The sequence below is a fragment of the Danaus plexippus genome, chromosome 14, assembly GCF_018135715.1.
Source record: "Danaus plexippus chromosome 14, MEX_DaPlex, whole genome shotgun sequence".
NCBI classification, from domain to species: Eukaryota; Metazoa; Arthropoda; class Insecta; order Lepidoptera; family Nymphalidae; genus Danaus; species Danaus plexippus.
The window spans coordinates 8,384,670-8,407,637 of record NC_083546.1 but is presented as its reverse complement, the minus strand read 5'-3'; the positions used below and the strand labels follow the sequence as shown (position 1 = coordinate 8,407,637).

Genomic DNA, 22,968 nt, shown 5'->3' with positions numbered 1-22,968 from the left:
TGTAAATATAGGGAATGAAAAAAGGACGTGCTGGAAAGACGGTTTTTATTGCAATACTTGGTGCCTTAACTCTGTGGTTTGTTGTATTATTGTATACCGGATAATTTAATAATATTTTGTGAGTAACTAACACGGCTTGTAAAATATAAAAACGTCATACGCTTTGGCTTTTGGCTTCTTATGTATAAGTTTGTCGAAGGTAATAATACGGTTTTTTTTTAACAGTAATTAGGTGTGTTTGGGCTGCCTCACCCCAGGCTTTTATGCAGTAGGATATTATTGGCAGATATAGTGTGAAATATACAGTTTTTAATACATTCATGTCAGTAGTTTTCCTAAGCTGCTTGATGATGTGGATAAGTTTGCGGGTTATTGTCGACATACCACCGATATGTTCTTTCAATGTCATTTTCTCATTCAACATGATTCCAGGGTATTTTGGATTGTTTACTCGTAGTGTTCCGGTACAATCGCAAGTGACTGTTGGCAGGGAATCACTAGATAATAAGCACTGCGGGTTATGCCTGATCTAATGTCTGGTCGCGAAGCAGCCGTTTTATAGAAACAAATGTATTTGGTCTTCATCTTGTTTAATAATAAGAGATTTTTATTTAGACACGTACATATGTATTTCACGCCACGTCCCGCAATTTCATACCACAAGTCCTAGCCCCTGCCCCCTTCCATGAAACGAAATTGGAGTGTCGTCTGCGTAACAGATAGTTTTAGCTTGAGAAAGATTTAAGATGCATACGTCATTTATGTATAAAAGAAAAAGGGTTGGTCCAAGTACAATACCCTGAGGCAGACCATAGGACATGTTGGTAAAGACTCTGATACAAGATCCCACTCTATCACACTGATTCCTATTCGGTTAGGTAACTTCAAAACCATTCAAATGCTAGCCCTCGTATACCGATCTTTTCGAGTTTCTGCAAAACGATTCGCACAGAAACCGTATCGAAGACCTCTGACAAGTCAAGGAAGACTCCGATACGAGCCTCTGTTATTCAGAAAGGAGGATATTTTTTTCAGTTAGTAGCATTTTCTGTTGATTTATTATTACGAAAACTGAACTGATTGTTTATTAAGATGTTGTTATCCTCCAAGTATGCTATTAGCCGTTTATTTATAATTTTCTCCATTTTCTTTGAAAAAAAGGGTAGCAGGGATATGGGTCTGTAGTTTACCTTAGAGTCTTAGAGTACCTTAGAGTCTTAGAGTACCTTAGAGTCTTAGAGTACCTTAGAGTCTTAGAGTACCTTAGAGTCTTAGAGTACCTTAGAGTCTTAGAGTACCTTAGAGTCTTAGAGTACCTCAGAGTCTTAGAGTACCTCAGAGTCTTAGAGTACCTTAGAGTCTTAGAGTACCTTAGAGTCTTAGAGTACCTTAGAGTACCTTAGAGTCTTAGAGTCTTAGAGTACCTTAGAGTCTTAGAGTACCTTAGAGTCTTAGAGTACCTTAGAGTCTTAGAGTACCTTAGAGTCTTAGAGTACCTTAGAGTCTTAGAGTACCTTAGAGTCTTAGAGTACCTTAGAGTCTTAGAGTACCTTAGAGTCTTAGAGTACCTTAGAGTCTTAGAGTACCTTAGAGTCTTAGAGTACCTTAGAGTCTTAGAGTACCTTAGAGTCTTAGAGTACCTTAGAGTCTTAGAGTACCTTAGAGTCTTAGAGTACCTTAGAGTCTTAGAGTACCTTAGAGTCTTAGAGTACCTTAGAGTACCTTAGAGTCTTAGAGTACCTTAGAGTCTTAGAGTACCTTAGAGTCTTAGAGTACCTTAGAGTCTTAGAGTACCTTAGAGTCTTAGAGTACCTTAGAGTCTTAGAGTACCTTAGAGTCTTAGAGTACCTTAGAGTCTTAGAGTACCTTAGAGTCTTAGAGTACCTTAGAGTCTTAGAGTACCTTAGAGTCTTAGAGTACCTTAGAGTCTTAGAGTACCTTAGAGTCTTAGAGTACCTTAGAGTCTTAGAGTACCTTAGAGTCTTAGAGTACCTTAGAGTCTTAGAGTACCTTAGAGTCTTAGAGTACCTTAGACTCTTAGAGTACCTAAGAATCTTAGAGTACCTTAGAGTCTTAGAGTACCTTAGAGTCACCTCCTTTAAATAGTGGAATAACTATAGCAATATTCCACGAAGTGGGTACTGTGCCAGTTGAAAGACTACAGTTTAATAGATACGTTAGCGCTTCCACAATTTGGTTTTTAATAGTTTTGATATGATAATTTGTTGTGCCGCCTATTCCAGGTGCACAATCTTTTTTTAGGTTCATAATTATTGCTTCAACCTCTTGACGATCTGTTGGCCTTATGAAAAAAGGACCTGAGAGGGGAAGTGCTGAGTTGAATTTTTAAAGCAAGTATTTCTTTGCTATTGCTAGTATTAATGTAGTTTTAGCCAATGTCTACCCCACAGATACAAAAAAGTCATTGCAAAAACTAGCGGAATGCATAGAACATTTAGAGTTTAATAAATCGGTTGATGTTGCAGTTCTTTTATAAGCTCGATGAGTAATGTGGTTAATTGCACGCCATAGTTCTATTGGTTCATTTAAGTTTTCGTTGAGTAGATCTGTCTCATATTTATTTTTCAGTTTTCGGATTAAATTAAAGTCGAAATTACGATACCGAGATCGAGAGTAGGTTATTTTCTTAACTGCGCCATTTGGTGATTTCTGTAGTTATTATGAGAGTAGAAGCGACTTATAATATCGTTAACTTTTAGCATGGAACATAACATGTATGTCAGATACTATCCGAAAAATGTGTGCAATTCCTTTAATCTTGGAAATCGTAGTTAAATTTTTTTAGGAATCATTTGAGAAAATATACAAGGAAGGAATAGGGACACGGGCATGGCGCTAGTGACATAAGCCATACGGCCGGTCACGCCGCTGTAGCGGCGGTAAGGCCTGTTTTCGAGAGGTGGCTCAATAGGAGCCACGGCACCCTTAGCTTCCGGCTGACGCAGGTACTCACCGGACACGGGTGCTTCGGGAAGTACCTTTGTCGTATAGGCCGGGAGCAGACGTCCCAGTGCCACCATTGTGGTGACGGCCGCAATGATACGGCGCTGCATACGTTGGCGGAGTGCCCAGCTTGGGCCGAGCAGCGCCGTGACTTGGTCGCGGCTATAGGTGATGCGGGAAATCTCTCGCTTCCGACTGTAGTGTCTGCTATGGTAGGGAGCGAGTCAGGGTGGTGTGCCGTCGCCACCTTTTGCGAGGCTGTGATGCTCGCAAAGGAGGCGGCGGAAAGAGAGAGAGAGGCTGCCTTCTCTCTCCCCTCCCGCATCAGACGCATTGGGCGCCGAAGGGTGGCCGAATTCCGGCCACCGTAGAGCGCGGCCTGTGGACGACAGATTCGGGGTATCGTGTCGTCCGAACAGTTGCAGGCTTCGAGGCGGCGGCGTGTGTCCCGCGCGCGCCTCATAGTTGAGTCCTGTGGCCGGGTGACGGCCGCAGAGCGGCTGACGGGGCCCACCTGACCATCTGGTGGGTCAATACTTGTCGGGGGGGTGGCGACGAATGCTTTGGCGATACCCGCCCCTTTGACATACGGGTACATGAGGAACACGGGTTGGTTTTTAGTCAGTAAGAGTCTGACAGTCCCCTTCGCCCTTCCCCGAGGGCGACGGGGCTCCATGAGGATTTTCCAACCCGAAACCAAAAAAAAAAAAAAAAGTGACATAAGCCATTGTTTGAATTCGTAAACTTTACTAGTGTAATTCTCTTATAATAAGAGTGTTGATAACAGTTTCATTTAACAGACAAATAATTTATCTGTAATTAAAGAAAGTAAATTTAAATTAAATATAATTAAAATAATTTAATAATTAAAGAATATGTTAAAATTAAATTTAGAAACGGTTATCTGGGTTTGAGGATCACGAAACTAACGCTCTTGCTTACATTAAATTCAATAGCTTGTTGAAAGAATAGAACTAGTACCTCCTTCTGGTCTCGAAATGAAAGGCTGCGATATGACTTCATACTCACTACGCTCAGCAGTTAGCCAAAAATACATTTTTTTTAATTAATCTATAACTACTTGAGAATATTAAAGGCGGGTCCTGTTTAACGCAAGGGTGTCTTGGAATTCTACTATCGGTTCGACCAGGGTAGTTTCACTGTTTCAAAAACAAGGTGAGTTCAGTCGATCGCTATTTAAGGACCGGGGACGGCGCTCGAGATGTTCGTGTGTCGAAGTGGAAGGAATATCAAGTTGTTGGCACAAAATCCTTTTTCCCCAGGAAAAATTATGGTGTTTTTGATATCAAGCAGTGTTTTTCATATCGTGTCGTCATCTTGAGGAGGTTACGACGTATATTCTACTGTTTTCTTTACATCAACCATAAATCTACAACTCGACAGTAGTCACGTCTTTACATGGTTTTCTTAGTATCCACAGAGTATATATGATTTTGCAACTATGAATTGTGAAGTCATCGAAATTAGTATGCTGCTGAAATATTAACAGGAAAAGAGAACATGTTCGGGCACCAACATGGAAAACTATGACGCAGACTTCTTTGTGCTCACAAAGCTCCAATTAACTTGTCTGGTTCCGTGTGCCGAATTAACATAACGTTATTGTACGTGGGTAACACTGAAAATGTATAGAACTGGCCTTTTAGAAACATTGCTAATGAAATCTTTTTGAATTTAAATTCTAGAACTTTTTTGTAACGTGATGTAGAATATTACATTCATGGCCATTTGTATCTGTAAATTGGCGGCAAATCTAAAGCTCTTGTTACTTTTGAAAATGAACCTAACGCGAGAAAATTTTCGGTCTAATATGTATTACGACTTTCGTTGTCGGCTTACTCAACAACAAAGCGATGATTAGCATTTCTTAATGAAGCCCCATTTCGTGACACTATTTACAATTGATATAACAAGTTTAGCCGTGGACGTAGGAATCTCAATGATGATCCTTGTGAGGTAGGACTTCTAAAAGCGACTACTGAAAGAAGAAGATAAGAGAGGGATCTATCAGCTGATACGGGAAAGCCTAGGAGGCATTGGTATGAGTAAAGTTCAAAAAATATTCCACGAATATTTATGCGTTAGGAGGCTTTGCACCAAATGGATTCCCCATACTTTAACCAACGACCGGAAACATCTTTGCATGAACTGGTGTTGTCAAATGTTAGTTACGTTCAACAACGGTGATTCAAATGCTGTATTTGACATGGTCACAGGTGATGAAAGTTGGATATATTGCTGAGAACCCGAAAAAAAAAGACAATCAGCTCAGTGGGTGTTTCCTTTCGAGGACCGGTTATCCAAGGTAAAGAAAGGAAGATGTCAAGAAAAAAAATGATTGCCTCATTCTTTGGTCGGAAAGGCCATTTCGAGACCGTCTTGCTAGAAGATGGAAGGACAGACTGTTATGTTCGTGGCTGCTTGTGTTGTCTTGAAAAAAAATTGACAGAAACGCCCTCGGAGCGGGAAATTATTCACCACGACAATGCTTTTTAACTTTTATTTATCCCCAGGAATTAAAGCGTACGAAAATGGCATAGAAGAGAGCCATAAGGAAGAATGGGCCTCACTGCTTTATTCAATTGAGAGGAACGGAGATTACTTCAAAGAACAATAATAGTATTGGTACCTTTTTCCATTAAGCCGTTCTTCATTTTCTAAACATTTTCAGTGTAGCCTAGGTATAGGTAATTTCGGTCGCCCGGTAATTAGTCTTTTGAACAACGGGTTATTACGGAGTACGGACGTACTTGAAACTCTTGCCCAACATATTCGTGTCGTCACATGAAGAGGACAGGCTTATATCAAACTATCTCTTTCCTTTTTAAATTTCCTTCAATGTCACGTTTGTTACATAGAAGTGTAAACAAATTTTTATTTGTAAGATCTTATTGTATTCTTAGTATGCAGAAGCGGACCAATTGACTTTTTATAATAATTATTTGCAAAACTATTTCTATAAATTAATTCCTAGCGACATCAAGATTTAGACAATATTGTGTATAATATTAAAACTGGAGACATTTGTCCAAGTCTGTGGGGCCGCTGGTGGCACTCGTCGAGCTAGAATAAAACAAAGTACAACAAAGCAACTAGACAATGCGTGCAAAATGACCCCGACGCGATCACCGAGGGGTTCCGCGGTCTAGGGAGTCGGTAACCGTCCACCTGGAAATGTTTCTGAAAACTGAAATCCGCCTTGAATTTTACAAATATTTATTTAAGCACAAATATGACAAACATCAAGCATGCACTTCCTATGACTATCTACACAGTGAGCTAACATTATGTGATTCTTTATTAAAATCTAATCCCCCTATAGAGCAATTTTTATATATATATATATATTTTACATATATAAACACTTAAACGATTTAAAAATCCTCGAAGTAATATATTCAATATTATAAAGATCCCTAAACTAAAATGTTACATGGAGGGTGTATCTAAGATATCGTTGTTAGTATCGGAGACCGAGCGGTCCGAGTGCGGTCAGCCTCCACCGTGGAGTGAGAGACGAGCGGCCGCGGAAACTAACGAATATTACAGAGCAAGAATACGACTCGTCGCAACCTCGATAGAGTGAGTTTGTTCAACGTTGGGCGGCGGCGGGCGGCGGGCGAGGGTCGGCCGTGGTCCAGGGGCGAGTTCGGGTGACGCGGCGTCGAGGCCTTTGCACACATTGCTAGAGTCGTATCGTGTCGGATCGGCTCGGATCGGATCGAGGCGGACGAGGTCGTGAGCGTCGAGTCCGTGTGACCGCGCTCCCATCCGACACGATAGAGCGAATAGTAAAATCGTGCACGGTACCTGGCCGGCCGCTCGAGAGAGCGCCCGGACGCGATCCTCTTCTGTCTCCGACAAACAAAACACGCTAACCAGTAAGGCACTCGTATATTTTAACTTTATAAAATTAATCTTTGGCATCGTGTGTCGCCGTCGCTAGCGGCCGTCGCCCGGCGTCGCTCGTCCGCGTCGCATCAAGTCGCACGACGTCACCCGGCCCGGCGCCGCGTCACCCGAATCATTTCCACTGGAAATATCCCATCTTCCTCCTGGTCCTATGTCAAGCCGACCCCTCAACCCGCTCCCCGACCTCCCCGGTTTCCCCCCCTGTCCCCGGGCCGGTTTCCTTCCCTTCTTCCGTCCCTCCTCCCCGGTCATCCACTGCTTGTATTTTCTCTTCCTCCCCTGTCGTATCTGTTATTTTCTTATCCCCTGTCTCGTCCTGTTGCTGGTATCCGTCCTGTCCAATCTGTTCGTGTTCACTGCCCCCGTCTTCCTCGACCTTCAGCCGCTCGCCCTCCAGTTCCTTCTCTGCCCCTGCCCCGGTGTCCTCTCGCCCCACGTCACCTTCTGACCTCTGTTCCTCTCCGCTGGTCCTGCTAGTGTGCGTGTCGTGTGTTTCGTTCCGGTCGTCGTTCTCTGCCTCTCGTCTCTCACTCGCGGTGTCTTTCCCCTTGCCGTCTTCTGTCCCCTGCCCCGCCTCGTCCGCCGCTCCCCATCTCGACTTCCTGTCCTTGTCTCTCCGGGTGTTCCTCTCGTCTCTCGGTCTCGCTCTCTCGTCGTAGTTTCTCCCCCTCCCCCCTCGCTCCCTGAACCGTTCCTCGTTATCTCTCCCTCTGCGTTCTCTCCTCCTGTCCTCCCATTCTGTCCTTCGGTCGAAGTCTCTATCTCCGTTCCAGCCTCTCTCGTTGAAATCTCTATCATCGAATCTTCTGTTGCCTCTGTCGAAGAACTCGGGGGGCCCGTCGAATCTGGGTCCGTCGAATGATCTATCTCCTTCGAAACCATCGAACGGAGGCCTCGGACCGTCGAAGAGAGGTCGCGGTCCGTCGAAGGGAGGTCGCTGACCTTCGAACGGTGGCCTCGGAACGTCAAAGGGAGGGCGCGGTACATCGAATGGGGGGCGCGGCCCGTCGAAAGGCCTCGGCGCATCGAAAGGCAGGCGTGGACCCGGAGGCCGGGGACCGTCGAAAGGAGGCCGCGCGCCGTCGAACGGCATCCGGCCGAACGGCGGCCTCTCGAACATCGGAGGACCCTCAAACGGGGGCCTCTCGAATGGAGGACGTACGAAAGGCGGACCCAAACCATTGAAGCGCGGAGCCAGCCACGGTGCGCGCGGCGGCGGACGAGGACCACCCCCTCCGCCGGGACCGCGGAGACGAACCTCTGTTAAAAGAGTTACTCAGTTAAAAAAGACAATCAATGGAAATATACATGTATGTAGCGTACAGCTGTATGTGTCTACTGACTGCTGTCCGCTGTCTGCGGCCGCTCCATGAGAGGCGGTCGTTCTATGAGCGGAGGCCTGTCCGCTCGGGGCTCGAGCTCGTCTCCGTCACTCGTCTTCCCGTTGGCCATCTCCCACAGCCTCTCCTGCAGCGTCTTCTCCGCGCCGCCCGCCTCGCCGGCCTGACTCCGTGGAGACTTCTGACTTTTCTCGCTGCGGAGGGAAGTATCGCATGCATGTATTGTGATTGTATAAATGAGTATGTCATCCATGTATTATTATACCGACTTGTTGTTCTCCCTGGGGAACCTGTCCCTCTCCCTGTCCCTGTCCCGGTCTCTTCTCTCCCGTCCTCCTCGGTCTCTCTCCCGGCGCTCATCTCTCTCCCTGTCGATATATAAATACACTTTCTTCTATCATGTTCAACCCCTACACGTCTCTCTAAACACCCGCTAGATCTACTAAGAAAGTATTTAAACATTATCTATTCATAATCTTCTAGGCATAAGTTTTTTTGGTTTCTTGACGCTCAACTTAAAATTAATATCACGTTTGGACTCAATCTAACGACAACTTAGGCTTTGAAAAAGAAAAGTGTTTTTAATATCATTTGTTGTCATTGGAATCGAAGTACTCGTCCCTGCCTGCAGCCCGCGCCGCGCTCGGTGAGGCGCGGGGAGGGGGGATGAACTGTATAATATAAGACAATAATAATATGACATAAATTGCTAATAAGTTCATAAAATTGAAAAAACGATTTGTTAACTTGTATTTGTACGGAGAATAAGCTGCAGTAGTAGCGTGCACGATCACACTGACTGCGAGTCGGCGGCAGCGGTAGACAGCCCAAGAGGGGAATTCGGGATTTCCTTAAGCACGGCCGGGTAATGTATATCTCCTCTTTCGCTTTCAATACGTCCCTTCAAAGATTTTATTTTAAAAATCCTAAACGAGATTCATATCCACAGATGTGTCGCCGGTTAACAATCTTAGGACACAATTAATATTTTTTCGGATTTACTACCCGAATTTTTATTATTTAAAATCGTGACCACGGTCGCTGAAAAGTAACCGAAACGTCGGGAGTATGCAGTTTTTAAACATAATAAATATTCGCGTATTACATCGAAAAAAATATATCAGTTTTATTTAAATGACTCGCGAAAATCTTAGATCTCATAAACTTAGGACCGTGTTTAGAATATTCTATCATAATGTTGCTATTGTTAAGTTTTATAAATAAGTTACAAGAATATGTTCCCTCGCATCCGCGTCCTGCGTCATAGAAGAACAGGAAGTAATGAATGTGTCATGTGGCGTTACGCGCGGTCGTGAGGCGCGCGCGTGTTATACAGATATTAAATATCGTTAATCTCTCGTGACCTGGTCTCTACGTGTAAATCAAGTATCTGCTGTCCTTTTTTGTGTTGACTTCACACTGACTGGTTTCATTTTAGTGTTTTCTCACAGAATCACATTAAAACGTGCCATCGGCCGTCGATATAGCTAATGGCATTCGGACGACGTCACGCCGCCGACGGATTCATCGCGTTCCGTCTTGTCGTCTCTGTACAAACTATGAAGGACGGGTCTCAACACGCGATTTCATCGTATCGTTTGGCGACCGGACACCAGGCCGGCCAGCCGTGTCCGGGGCGGAGCGGCTGGTTCTTCAGTCGGCTTTGAATTACAAGGACTCGTTCCATTGTCGTCATCACATTATCAATGCACGTCATCCACACACGAACGAAAGATTCAAATGACATAAAAGTTTGTTAGGAACTCCGCCGACCTCGGAGGCCTGCCCACTAATCTTTAGCCAACCACCGGTTTCGACCTCATGCAGGGCGTCTCAGTCTTGACTTTATTTTCATGTGTGCGGGTGAGTGTTGCAGGTCGTCGGCGACTCTGTCACTTCGAAGACACCAAACGCTTCTCAAAATGGAGGTCAGAGGATACTGGCGTGTGCTTCGTGTAAGCTGATTTGAAAGCCAACAGATACCAACACATACACCGTACTGAGGTGCTGCTCGCCGGCGGCGGGGAGCTTCGGTTACTGTCCGGTTAAGGCGGTACCGACATAAAGCACTCACGTACAGTTATGTGTCCAGAGTCTAACACGTTACAGACTACACTCACAAGAATCAGCGCATTAATGGCGCGGTCCAACTCCTCCGGGGTCCACACCGTCACTAACATCGGTCCAGCTCGCCACCAGACGCACGCCGACTCGGCTTCTTTTGGTTGTGGATCGTCTTACTCCTATAAGAAGCGACACGCTTTCTCGCCCCTAAAGCTCGCAGTAAGGAACAACGCCCTACAGTGCTCACGCCTTCGTTTGTGTATATAAAAAGCTCAATAAATAATTCGGTAAAGACGGCGAGTTCTGATCAATCATCGAAAAAAAACGAATGTTCGTTTCTAAGATATCTATAGGACCGCAGTCATCACGTCAGCCTGCCTCAGTGTGTCCTCGCGTATCGTAAGGGTTCACCGACCTGTCCCTGTCCCGCGGCCGGTCCCTCTCCCTGCGCCCCCCGGGTCGGTCCGGTCGGTCGTCGCGCCGGTCCCGTCGGTCCCGGTCCCTGTCCCGGTCTCTGTCCCGTCGCTCCTTGTCCCGTTCGCGGCGCTCGTCCGGAGTCTCCTCCGTCTCGAAAGACTCCGGATTGAACCCAGGCGGAGGCTCCGCGGAGTTGAAAGTCGGCGGCGGCTTCGACAACAGGACCTGAAGCTGAGGAACACCACGCACGAACATTAGGAGGGAAATGAGGACTCCAAGAGGGAGAGAGAGGCGACGAGCGGCACCTGGTCCATAGACAACGGCGGGGGCACGGCGGGAGGCGGAAGACCGAGTGCGGGCGCCGGCGCTGGGGCCGGAGGGGCCGCGGGGGCTGGGGGCTCGTCCGTCTGGTCGTCATTGTCCAGCTCCATGGCGTCATCCGCCACCTCGGCTCGTTGACCCACCTGAGGGACCTGCCAACACACCGAGAGAAGGTCGACGCGATCATATCGAGCGAGCGGTCTCCTCCTGCGACTCGCGCGGGACGGTCGGAAGTTGTCATACTCACGAGTGCGTGCGGCGGGGCGTGTGGCGGGGCGTGCGGGTGTGCATGCGTGTGGACCTGCGCGTGGGAGTGCGCCGCGTGGGCGTGGGCCGGGTGAAGGGGTAGCACGAGCCCGCCGACGTTCATGTGTCCCACTCCGACACCCATCAGACCGCCCAGGAAGCCACCCACCAAGCCTGCGAACGAGCGGGTCATGAGACGAGTCTGCCGCGAGAATGTATCGAGCAATGGGATGAGACCGACCGGGCTGCGGCATGGTGTGGGGAGGCAGGGCGGGCGGGAAGGCTAGCAGCGGGTCGCGCTGCAGACCCGGCGCCGAAGAGCCCGGCGACTCGTTCAGCAGCTGGTGCGGCGCCAGTGAGCCCAGGCCGGGGTAGCCCGCGGCGGGTGGCGGAGCGCCCAGGCTGAGGGACACCAATGATCGTCAGTACGAACGGCGCAAAGTGACGGCGAACAGACAATCGACACTCACCCGGGTGGCGGCAGACGCGGCAACCCGGTGGGCAGCGGCAGCGGAGCGGGCAGCGCGCCCATCAACGGCACGGCCTCCCCGACAGACTTAGGCAGTATCTGTGGACACGTTCATTATAAAGCTGTGGTCTTCCGTCGCATTCGTAAATCTTTCGGTTGCGATACATACCCTGGGCGGGAGCCAAGGCGGCAGCGTGTCCTCGTCCACGGCCCCGCCGTCCTCGAGCGCGTCCAGCGACAGCGCGCCCAGCAGCCAGCGCGCGTGGAGGGCGCTCCAGGGCAAGTAAGCGACCCCGAGCTCCGCCTCCCAGTAGTCCTTCCATTCGCGGCCTTTGACGCCCTTGCCGGCCGCCCAGGCGACGTCTATCTCTTTGGAGTGCAGTTTGTGTCGGTGCAGCTTGGCGAGCGCGCGCGCGGCGTCCCGGCGCCGCTCCATGACGACGAAAGCGCAGCCCCGAGGCGCCACCACGTCCACGGCCGCCACGCCGCCCACGGCCCCGAACAGGTCCCACAGCTCCTCGGGCGTGGCCTGTTTGGACAGCCGGCCGACCCACAGCGTGGTGCTGCACACTGTAACAGAACCGTCGTTCAGCCGGTCAGTCATTCCGCCCCCGCGCCCCCCGAAACCCGCTTCTCACCACTGAGGTTCTCTTTCTTGATGGGTGGTAGGCCCCTCTTCTCCCTCTCCCGCTGGCGCTCTTTCTCGGCCTCCCTCTCCTTGTGCGTCTTGTCGCGGTCTCGATCGCGGTCCTTGTCCCTCCTTCTCCGCGGGGAGCGCGTCCTCCTCCTCCGGCGTGGACTCCTCGACCGGGAGCGATGTCGTCGCCTCGGCGAGGGCGACCGGGAGTCGTTGGCGTCGGGTATCTCGATGACCTGGGGTCCGGTCTCCACGAACTCTATGTCGGACTCGTTGGCGAGGTCCTCCTTGGGCTCTGCGGGTTTCTGTTGTTCTGTCTGAGAGTTCTGAAATATAAAAAAACCGATACTTGATATTTTATGAACAAAAACATTTATGAGAGAACAGCAAATGTTATTCAATATCGTGATTTATATTATGTGAGGAGCAGTCATTGGCTAAGGCTCAGTATAACGAAAACTTAACTAGAAACCAATTTATAATCAATATTCATTAATGTTAAGATTAGTTGGTTTAGTAATAATTTCTCTAGTCATAAAATATCAGCCAAGAGGTTTTCCTATTAAAAAACTTCATTGAACCAACTTTTTTGCTTATCAAAGTTAATAATTGCAACAAAAAACAAAAACTTTAAAGTGACTCACTAAGAATGGTGCGTTTGAATTTTGGTTCTGCTGAAGTTGCATGTCTGACATCATCGGCATCAAATTCTGAAATTATTAGTTTTATTCTCTATAGTACATGATGAACCACATCAAGGGACACAAGAAGGTCAGAGAACTCACTGGGATCTGCATGCCCGTCATGAGCTGCATCTGGGCTTGTAGACTTTGTAGCTGCCTCATAATTTCTGGATTTGTTAGTATACTGTGGAAATTAAATAAATGTACCATCAAACATAGCCCAGTCTAAGCCGGGAGCGGTCACATGTGTGTTGGTGTAATTCTGTTCTACATGGATTCAAGTCAATGTCCCCCCCCCCTTACTACATTCATTAAACGATAATTATTAACATGATAGCAGTTAGTTACAGGTACCTGCCAAGAGCATCTGTAGGGTTGTGTGTTGTGTGTGTGGCGTGGCTCGAATGTGGCGGATGTGGCGCGTGTGGCGGATGTGGCGGATGTGGTGGCTGCGGGGGAGGTTCTTGTTCATCTTCACTTTCATACTCAAAATCATTGAGGAGCTTGCGGTTGAATTTGGCTTGAGGACCAGGCGAGGAGTCATCTTGAAACTGAAATTTGAAATGGTATTTGATTTTATAGAATTTGAGGCATTAAGGTTATGAGACACTTGTTGCTGGCGTCCAAGAAATGAGCATAAAAATTATTTTTCAAATTCCTTTATGTAAATTTTATTACATCAAAGAAACACATTTCAGTGTAGGTTTGTTAATCATTAGACATTTAAGACTTCTGTCAGCAGAGAGTTGATGGTACAGTCATTAACATTAGCCTTTGAGAAGGTCATATTCCTTACTGCATCTCCCATGGGCGAGGATGTCTGTGGGGAGTCCTGCCGAGCGGGGGAGATCTTGCTGTCTGATGTGTTATGACTCATGTTTATGCTTCCTGAAAATTCAAAGAAAACTTAATTATTAATTGAACTTAGAAATATAATTTAATGTTTACTATATTACAATATCTACACATGAGACTTGTTGTAGTGTGTTAAGATTCAGCTGTTTCACTTCATGACTACAACCTGGTTATAATGCTGTCACAGATTCTTCTAACATTTAGGTGTATTATAAACTTTAAATCTAAAAACCCTTTATGTTTATATAACATAAATCATCGCTTTACATATGTAAAGGTAATAAGAATCAAAGTATTAAAAAGTCATTGACTTTTTTTTATTGCTTAATTTCCTGTATGAGAGGGACTTGTAGTGTAGAGAGTATTCATAATTATTGAAATTATTACTTTGAACTCGTTCAAGTGTCTGTTGCAACACTATTTACCATTGGTTGTGTTATTCTGGTTCTGTATTTCCAAATGCAAAGGATGACTTGGGTCGGCCAGATCTAGCAGTGGTTGGATCACTTCAGGTCCAAACACATTATTCTTCTGCCACAGATTCAGAACTCTGATTATGTTGCGCTGAAATTATAGATGTTACCATAAAACATATTCTTTCTAGATCTCTACAGATCAGTGTATATGTCTAATAAGATTAGCAAACATTTTAAATAAATTTAGATCCACTTGACTCCATTCGATATAACCTATAAAGTGTACAAGTCTCGATAGAATGACAGCTACCTTATCTTCATCAGGACACCTGAACAGGTTAGCGAATGTCTGTTGCATGTTTTTGGCGAACCTTGGCGCGAACACGTCCTTGTCCTGGCCAAACTGGTGCCGTGACTGTCTTACTATTGAATCGATCACGTACAGACCAGGAACTTTGTATTCAGGTTTACACTTCTGTATGAACTTTTCCACACTGTGTACGACGTGCTTGTAGAATTTTATGGCTTTGATAGCACCTCTAGTGATAGCACTCATTTTTGCCTTGGAAATCGGAGGCCGATTCTCGTACAACCCGGATAACTGAAATAAAGATTAATATAGTAGATGCCACGGTTAACTTAAAAATTTCGAAATTAAATTAAAATACCTCCGCGTTGAACGCTTTGACCTCCGCCATATCCATTTTGTATTTACTCTATCATAAATAAAATATTTTAATCAACTATACTATTTAAAATATTAATTTGCGTCAAGAAAATCATTTTTATGAACAGATCAACATGTTCACAATTACAAAATGGCGTGCATACAACGGGGTTGCTATTGTTATAATGTGAAATTTTCAAACATGTTACTTCAAAGTAAAAAACTGTAATTATATGTTTAAAAAAGCTGGCTCCAAAAATTTTCAAATGATTAATTTAAACCATGGTTATTTATTATATGTGTCTTGACATAATAATAAGCACGTTGCAAAAGTTTTAGTTGATAGTTCTTTAATTCTCTCTAAGCAAGTCGTGACATGTAATATTAAATTTAAAAACTAAACAGAAATGCAACGTTGTTGCTAGCGATATATCTTTAATACGAATGTAGTTCAATTTTTGTTTTATGTATCTTTAGAATTTAACTACTAACAGTTCTTTGGAATTTATTTTGATTTATGATATATGAAATAATGAGATGTAAGACTTTCGCAAGTATTCATTTAAATAAAACTAATATTTTTAACAATGGATTAAAATAATAAAATAACACTATTTTAAAACTACACAATCCCGACGTTTCGATAACTTTGCAAATGGAATATCTAAACATAGAGTAAATAAATCTCTTTCTTTATTATAATAGAGTTTTGAAAACATCACACGTTTCTACAATTTGTTCAGAAAAACTAATCACAGACTATTTAAATAATAATTAGGTAAAACCTAGTCATATTTGGTTTATCACATTTTTGACGTCAAATAGTGAGAAATGTAGCAATTGACAGATGTCAAGTGTCAACTTGGGGTATTATTTAAGAAATTATTAATTTTATTTTTAATTTAAACGGCCTATGCCTTATTGTTGTGAATACAAAATACAATATTGACAGAGAAAATTTAATAATGACCGACGAATATGCTGCCGTAAAAAGAGGAAAGTTGATTCTTAAAGGCGACAAACCTAAGTAATTTTATGATTATTTCTTTTTATAGTTTAGTGATGTAGACTTTATAATTTTTAAAAATTAATAATTGAGCAAAAGAAGTCAAAGACTTACACTTTATTTGTAGAATATTTTATGTTATTGAAAGACATTATATTAAATTTGATACTATATGGACAGGTAACAGTAAATCTGATGAGAAGGTTTTTCACCTTTCTTTCACAAGGACAAGGTTTTACTTTCAATTAAAGATGATATTTTCATGTCAGTGTGCTGACACCGTAACTTAATTGTTCGATTTTATATTTAGAGCAAAGAAGCGTAAACATAAAAAGAAAGATAAAACAGAAGAAAGTACAGTAGATGAAGATTGCATTAAACATGGTGGATGGTGGAAGGCACAGAGAATCGAAGACATTTCTGGATCAATAGCTATTGAGTTTGGTAACAATTGCTATGTTTCGGCTTTGGACAATGGTCTATTTACAATCGGGGCTCCACATGATGAAGGAAGTGGACCATCCCCTGAAGAAATCTTTACAGCATTTCCGGCTGGAGAGAACAAGTTTGCTTTGAAATCAGGTTATGGGAAGTACCTGGGTGTGACTAAAGAAGGAACTGTGATTGGAAGATCAGATGCTGTTGGAACTATGGAACAATGGGAACCTGTGTTTGAAGACGGTAAACAATTTAATTAATAAAAGTAAACAAATCACAGACCTTTTACAGCAAGTAAAAATATGAGTTTTATATCTATATTCCTACTGAGACCACTACAGAGGTCATAAGTAAAGGACAGTTCTGTTTGTGATATTCACTATGTATTAATATTGTTGTGCACTTTCAATTGTCCAGGCAAAACCGCCATACTGAGTTCAGTAAACAAGTTCATGTCGGTGAATGATTCTGAGTCAGTGGTGGCAGTGAGTACTACTGCTGGTCACAGTGAGACTTGCTGCATCAGGAGCTCCCGAGAGCGACACCAGCCACAAGCTGCTCAAGGCCATGAAGGAGACCTCACTCAGCTTGAAGTAGACTATGTGTGAGTACCGACACAACTAGCAACAACAATATATGTATTTAGTTTGGACTCCGACTGTTCAATCTCCTGTCATACTCGATATAAACAGTCCCCACACACTCATGTATGCTATAAAGTCGTCTTACTTTCAATATCCTTAATGTTTTTGGGGTCCTTAAACTCTATCTCACTGATATTTCTTGTCTGTTATAAGTTTCCTGTGAAATGAGTTGTCTCTATTGATTTTAAAACTACATATTACATTCCACCTCCCTGTGGACTCTGAATCTAAAATTCACAATAGCGTTAAATCTATTATGATATTTAACTCTTTATACTGTTACCAGCTGCTCCAACACTCCGCTCCACCATTCTTTGATGAATGTTTGGTTCTTGGTATAACTTTTTTAAATTGTTTCAGTTTTCTTTTGCATAGTTTATTTCACACAACAGTCAGCAACCTTTTTCATTGCTGTTTTGATAACATGTGCTTCTACATCAATATTTCATTATTTGTTTTTCTTAGGAAGAAATTTCAAAAATTCCAAGACAAAAAGTTGAAAATAAACGAAGGTGGTGCTTCGGAACTAAAGAGAGCCAAGGTGGAGGGCAACCTGCATGAGACGTTACTTGATAGAAGAAGTAAGATGAAGGCAGACAGATACTGTAAATGAAATAAATATTAAACATACAAATCTTTTATCTTTTAATAACTGCATTCCCTCAAGCCAAGTTTTATATTCGTACATGAAGCTTCCAATTTCTAATAGTCCTATAATTAAGTAAGAGCATCACAGATGGAAGGAGATCGAGGTGGAATCAAAATGCAATAAATTTTATATCATATATTTTTCTTGCAATGACATTCGTTACAAGGGCCTAAAACATTTGAGATTAATTTCGTTTACAATCGCTTTCTTACAGAAACATACCATATTCGTTACAATCATAGAGAATTTGAAAATACTAGCTACATGTCTTATAAAAACCATATCTACACCTAAACCTAGTTAGACTAGACGCCCTAGTCTGTGGGAACGGCGTGTCGCGGCCGGGGCTCGAGGCCCTGACAGGTGACAGGTGACAGCTTGACACGAGGCCGAACACGAAAGTCAAAATCTCCGAGAAAAGCGACACTTAACGTAGAAAGCTTTCAGTCGAGTTCGGGTTTCGATACTACAATAAAATGAAATACATACATACGTATATATAAATATATAAATATACTGGCTTACAATGGATGTCGTCTCCCCTCGCGTCCTTACAGACTCAAGGGTCCCTGACTACAGTACTGTTGCTTATATGTTTCCCGTGAAATATAATGATTCTTATTCTAGGGTTGTGTCACTGACATACAACGGAGTCTAGTCATCAGCTCCGACTATTCCCACCTTCTGTATCTAGTATAATATACGGTATACAGTATTAATTTAATGAATGTTTATAAATCCAAGTCCTCATCAAATTATACATTTCAAACTGTTCAACATACTACATACCAGCAAATGGCCTTTAATAACAATTTATATTGATTTTTCAATGACTGTTTAATTTATGGGTTTTATAAATTTAATCTGTGTATTGTTATATATAAATAAGTTACCAAAAAGTTTCAAAAATTATCAAATACAATAAGTGAATGGTGTTGGCTGAAGAAATCTATAATAATAAGGAAATTAATATTTAATTTAGTCTTAATTCAGTCCGAGACCATCACTCTATATTAAAATGAGTTCCACATATCAAACCATGCCCGTGACCTGATCTGATCAACATGTTTTTCCAAAGCTGTTACTTCATCACTAACACAACATTAACTTTACATATTTCTAGTACAAATAGCTATGACCGGTTTGTGTATAACTTAGTCCCCTCTTACAATACTCGTGACAGGTCCTTATGAAACATTCAGTAGAGCATCATTACAATATCCATATTTGTTCCTCGTAGTTAATATTTCGTATCATACAAGTCGGCTTCGGTGGGTGTTCATATTCAATAAATTATATTATAAAGAATCGATAACAACTCGGGAGTATTTGACATGTAATAAGATTATAAATTTTACAAATACAATAGAAGGGCGGAACGCGAGGCGACTCGGCGCCCGACCCGGAGGAGCTCGCCAGGAGTCAACTAAAAGATAGCGGCGTCACACAGAAACATAAACAGAAATGTCCTCACTCATAGTAATACATGACGCACTCCCCGGCCGCGACCTGGACTGCACGAGGAGCGCCGACACGGGCCTGTGCGGGACCCGGGGGGCTGGCAGAGGGCCTGCGGGGGCCGGGCAGGCCCGATGTCTTCAACACACAATACGTTTTGTTAACAACTATACTTCAATATATACTGCAGTCTCGATGGACCTTAAAAACATATCGTTAGAAAACCCTCAGTGAGGACGTCGATTTTCAGATACAAGATAAACTAAATGATTAAATTTATCTAGTAATGAAGTCACCTCACCGCGGCCGGTCCTCAGCTGGTCCGGGGTCGCTGCTCCCTCTCCGTCCGCAGCCACTCCACGAACTCGTCCAGCATCACGGGCCCTGCGGGTCAGTTCGTCATCAGTTTAGCTAGTCCTGCGACCCGCTCCATCTCTCCAGTTCGGTCGCTACTCACATGCGCCGTCCGCGTCGTAGGCGACGAGCTGGGCGTCCACGGTCCTGCTGAACTCCAGTATGTTGCACCACTGGTCGCGGTTGACGACGCGGTACCGCCTGCCGCGGGCCAGGAACTCTCCCAGCGCGGGACGGAGCGCCCAGCGCGGGAGCAGCACCCCCAGTAGGGCGCGCGCCGTGGCTGTGTCCAGTGAGCGCTGGTCCTTGTCCTGCACAGTACGCGTTAGTCAGACGGCGTCCGGCCCGAGTGGTCACCGCTCCTCGTGTTACTCACCCGCGCGAAGTCGTACGAGTATCGATATATCGCCTTGAATATGTGCGGGTCGTTAAGGAGGCCGCGCAGGTGTTCTAGCTTGTTCTGCAGCTTCTGCACGTTGTCACACTGCAGCTCCGTGAGACCTAGAAACGTAAACCATCGGATTGCAGTCTTGTGGAAGAGGGGAGAGAGAAAATGTCTCCGTAATAAAATGGATTTAATACACTTTAACAGATAAAAAAACTGCTTTATTATTAAATGCCTGCTGTAGACCAACAACTTCAATAGTAATATATTAAAGTTTGATTTAGTCATATAATTTAAAAGTCATTTCCCATATATGTGTGTGTGTGTTTATTAAGCTGGTGGAGTTCATCACCATTAAGATTTAAAACACACTACTTGCCTTTGATCCACTCTTCCTGAGTGAAGTATCCCATTTGTTTGGCACCCATTTTGTATGCAATAACTAACATCACCACATTCTCGGGATCCACTCCAAGGTCTTGGCAGAATTTTTCCATTCCTTCTGGACCTGTAATGTGAACAATAACAGTGGAGGAGGATGTACAGTATAAGATTCAATTGATTAGATATGAATGTCTCACCTAACACTTCAGGTTCACTAAGAGTGGTGTATTCTTTGAACCAGGCCAAGCATTTCTTGGCGCTGAAGGTGGTATCATCAGCTCGAGCATGTCGACGACTGTTCCGACTGCGTTTGTGCGTGTGGTCGTCCAGAGAGGTGGCACCAGGCAGCAATTCCGCTGCTCCGCTACGAGTGCGCTTGCTGCAGCGCGGCATGCCTCTACCACCCTAACAGATTACCTTATTAGCACTTCATATCTTCTTTGATTATAACTTGTAGTATACCAGAACTTTATTTGTCTCTACTGTTTATATATACTAAGCAGTGGCAGATAACATATATAAAATTACTGTTTTACATGTTGCTCTTCTGAAATATAAACTTATCACAATTCTTATATTTGCCACATTCATGTCTTCCATGCGTATTTAGTTATTTATGAGCCAATTCAAAAACTTTTAGAGTTTCTATGAAGCTTCAAAAACCAAGCCAAAAACTGAACCATAATAGCTGACAGGTTTGAAAGCTAGTGTTGTTTATAAGTTTATGTTATTGTCTAGGTTATTTCATGCATGTTGTTTTACTCCGGTCCAAACACCCACGCGAGTAAAGTCGCGGGCGAAAGGGTAGCAATAATTTCAAGTTTATGTATATTGCGTGGAATTTTACGTATGTGTGTCGATGTTAAGTAATCATACTCACTATAGGTGGTAGGTTCGATATGAAACTAGAGAACTTGAAAGTATTATCGTCTCCTATTTTGCGAATTTGTGAAGACAGCTTGACGAAAAAATGTCTACTTGACAGGTCGATAATAACCTGAAATAAAAAATCAATGTGGGGAAAAGGGAAGAGTGTGTACAAAAATGACAATCACATTACAAGGGCATAACACAAGTACCTTAATATTAAAATAAAAATAACAGGAAAAACAAAGCGGTGGATTGATATCACAGAACTGTAGCGTTTAAAATAGATTTTGGACGAATTAAATAATAGTCACATAAGAAACTGGTAATAATATGGAAAGCATATGTATTCATCGGACTAAAAACGAATCGGTGATTCTAATCATAACAAAATTATAACAAATTTTCTAAAATCAAAGTGCAAACACAGCGGCAGAGAAGAGAAAAACTCAAAACGAAACTTTATCACAGGTAATAAAAAGGAACTGTTACAGCGTTTCGTTTACTCTAGAGGAAGCTTGGATCTGTAGATGTGATAGAAGTTAAATTGTGTAACTTGTAAGCACACAAACTATTATTAATATCTAATTTGATCTTTTAAAATACCGTGAATAAATATTTTTTTGGTTCTGATTGTAGAAAAAGTATATACTATAAATATTTTTAGTACATACACAAATAAATGTTACAAAAAGTTAAAAATTATTTTATTTAAAGCTTTTTGGTGAAACTTATATTATATTTACAATGTCCGCTTTAAAATTTTCATCCGTCTATAACGAGGTTGATTATAGCTGGATATGGAATAGGGGTCAAGTAAGAGGCGCTCACTGTAGCGCTCACCTAAGATAAAAGTTTTTGAATCAAGTCTCGTCTTTTAGCATTTGTCCTTAGAGCATGCATTCTTAAGTGGCTATTCGTGGCCCTTATGGCTCAGCATCGACTTTGACAGTGTCACCGGAGCTGTCAAAGCGAAGGGCTAACGGTATTTGTCTTTCATATCATGAGATGTTAAATAAAAGACTGGACCAATATGACCGAGGCGCATCATCGGTGTGAATTATATTGTTGTAAGTGTCCCACGGGTTTGTCATATTAATCATGTTTCAAATTCAAATATTATGTCCTGTTCTTAGCACTCTAATACATAGACTGAAATCAACATTTATAGTTCCACGTCGTTGATGTTCGACTATCTTTCCGGTTTTCCTTGTAAATTGTTTCTATTTCCCTTTAGGTCATTTTCAGTTAGATACCTGTTAATCGAAAAACAATTTCACTTTCTTATTGATTTTAAAAATTTAAGCCATTAAGTTTTTCTTTTTTATTGTTCAACAGCATTTTTGAATAGAGCGTAGGGTAATACAAAATAATTTTACATTTATTTATATAATAGTTAATAATAGTAATGGATAGCGCGAAAAGGTAAAAAAGTGATTTATTTTTCTGCTAATATTTAAGAAAGTTAGCCTTAAATCGCTGTTATTTTTTTCTACAAGCATACATGAAAGTTTGTATGTAAAGTTTCATTGATTACAAATTTCTTACAGAATTGTTGCATTTTTCTAAAACTTTTACCTCTAAATATATTTTGTGATGGTAATGATGCAAATGATAAAGGTGTGACAAAGATGTTACAGTGATATAAACAACTACCAACTGGAGACAATATACATGTATGAGAAATAATTTAATTATTAAACAGACCGATACTACTGAAATGTTTCAATTAAAAATGTTGATTGGTTAGATGCGGTGGTTAATTTAATTT

At 43.0% G+C, this 22,968-nt stretch overlaps 3 protein-coding genes across 9 annotated transcripts; 1 reads left to right on the top strand and 2 right to left on the bottom strand.

The window, feature by feature from the left end:
• Positions 1 to 6,184: 6,184 nt before the first annotated feature.
• Positions 6,185 to 15,178, bottom strand: LOC116769402 (SR-related and CTD-associated factor 4). Its single transcript, XM_032660475.2, has 17 exons — positions 15,014 to 15,178; positions 14,656 to 14,946; positions 14,355 to 14,493; positions 13,871 to 13,962; positions 13,429 to 13,625; positions 13,177 to 13,258; positions 13,036 to 13,101; positions 12,393 to 12,717; positions 11,924 to 12,324; positions 11,756 to 11,853; positions 11,527 to 11,687; positions 11,287 to 11,459; positions 11,024 to 11,191; positions 10,717 to 10,949; positions 8,507 to 8,605; positions 8,241 to 8,431; positions 6,185 to 8,157 (listed from the first exon to the last, which is right to left on the bottom strand). Exons 1-17 carry the CDS (start codon positions 15,047 to 15,049, stop codon positions 7,052 to 7,054), a joined length of 3,858 nt encoding a protein of 1,285 aa, XP_032516366.2. The 5' UTR covers positions 15,050 to 15,178; the 3' UTR covers positions 6,185 to 7,051.
• A 658-nt stretch (positions 15,179 to 15,836) lies between these two features.
• LOC116769703 (protein FRG1 homolog) lies at positions 15,837 to 17,734 on the top strand. The gene is made up of 4 exons (XM_032660881.2): positions 15,837 to 16,039; positions 16,329 to 16,699; positions 16,874 to 17,060; positions 17,566 to 17,734. The coding sequence occupies exons 1-4, from the start codon at positions 15,978 to 15,980 to the stop codon at positions 17,711 to 17,713; spliced, it is 768 nt and encodes a 255-aa protein (XP_032516772.1). The 5' UTR covers positions 15,837 to 15,977; the 3' UTR covers positions 17,714 to 17,734.
• A 135-nt stretch (positions 17,735 to 17,869) lies between these two features.
• LOC116769494 (DCN1-like protein 4) lies at positions 17,870 to 21,676 on the bottom strand. 7 transcript variants are annotated; one of them, XR_004353468.2, is made up of 9 exons: positions 21,410 to 21,676; positions 21,211 to 21,327; positions 20,528 to 20,735; positions 20,326 to 20,454; positions 19,938 to 20,062; positions 19,665 to 19,872; positions 19,504 to 19,591; positions 19,224 to 19,408; positions 17,870 to 18,215 (listed from the first exon to the last, which is right to left on the bottom strand). XR_004353468.2 is itself a non-coding variant. In XM_032660600.2 (8 exons), the coding sequence occupies exons 3-7, from the start codon at positions 20,721 to 20,723 to the stop codon at positions 19,521 to 19,523; spliced, it is 729 nt and encodes a 242-aa protein (XP_032516491.1). In that variant the 5' UTR covers positions 20,724 to 20,735; positions 21,211 to 21,327; positions 21,410 to 21,676; the 3' UTR covers positions 17,870 to 19,408; positions 19,504 to 19,520. The 7 variants fall into 7 exon arrangements, 4 of the variants coding, with proteins under 4 accessions (XP_032516491.1, XP_032516494.1, XP_032516492.1 ...); XR_009752847.1 differs by having other exon boundaries at positions 19,224 to 19,345; XR_009752848.1 differs by having other exon boundaries at positions 19,224 to 19,345; positions 19,509 to 19,591.
• Positions 21,677 to 22,968: the final 1,292 nt, after the last annotated feature.

What these genes read in the sequence shown, in the direction of transcription:
- LOC116769494 (XM_032660600.2), bottom strand. Translation starts at nt 20,723, where the DNA reads ATGCCGCGCTGCAGCAAGCGCACTCGTAGCGGAGCAGCGGAATTGCTG. An exon ending in TAGTGAACCTGAAGTGTTAG is followed by an intron (nt 20,455 to 20,527) that starts GTGAGACATTCA and finishes TTCACATTACAG; the next exon opens with GTCCAGAAGGAATGGAAAAA. An exon ending in CTACGACGCGGACGGCGCAT is followed by an intron (nt 19,592 to 19,664) that starts GTGAGTAGCGAC and finishes ACTGACCCGCAG; the next exon opens with GGCCCGTGATGCTGGACGAG.
- LOC116769402 (XM_032660475.2), bottom strand. Translation starts at nt 15,049, where the DNA reads ATGGATATGGCGGAGGTCAAAGCGTTCAACGCGGAG. An exon ending in ACGCCCCGCCGCACGCACTC is followed by an intron (nt 11,192 to 11,286) that starts GTGAGTATGACA and finishes GTGTGTTGGCAG; the next exon opens with GTCCCTCAGGTGGGTCAACG. An exon ending in GCCGCAGACAGCGGACAGCA is followed by an intron (nt 8,158 to 8,240) that starts GTCAGTAGACAC and finishes CTCTTTTAACAG; the next exon opens with AGGTTCGTCTCCGCGGTCCC.
- LOC116769703 (XM_032660881.2), top strand. Translation starts at nt 15,978, where the DNA reads ATGACCGACGAATATGCTGCCGTAAAAAGAGGAAAGTTGATTCTTAAA. An exon ending in GGAACCTGTGTTTGAAGACG is followed by an intron (nt 16,700 to 16,873) that starts GTAAACAATTTA and finishes TCAATTGTCCAG; the next exon opens with GCAAAACCGCCATACTGAGT. An exon ending in CAGCTTGAAGTAGACTATGT is followed by an intron (nt 17,061 to 17,565) that starts GTGAGTACCGAC and finishes TGTTTTTCTTAG; the next exon opens with GAAGAAATTTCAAAAATTCC.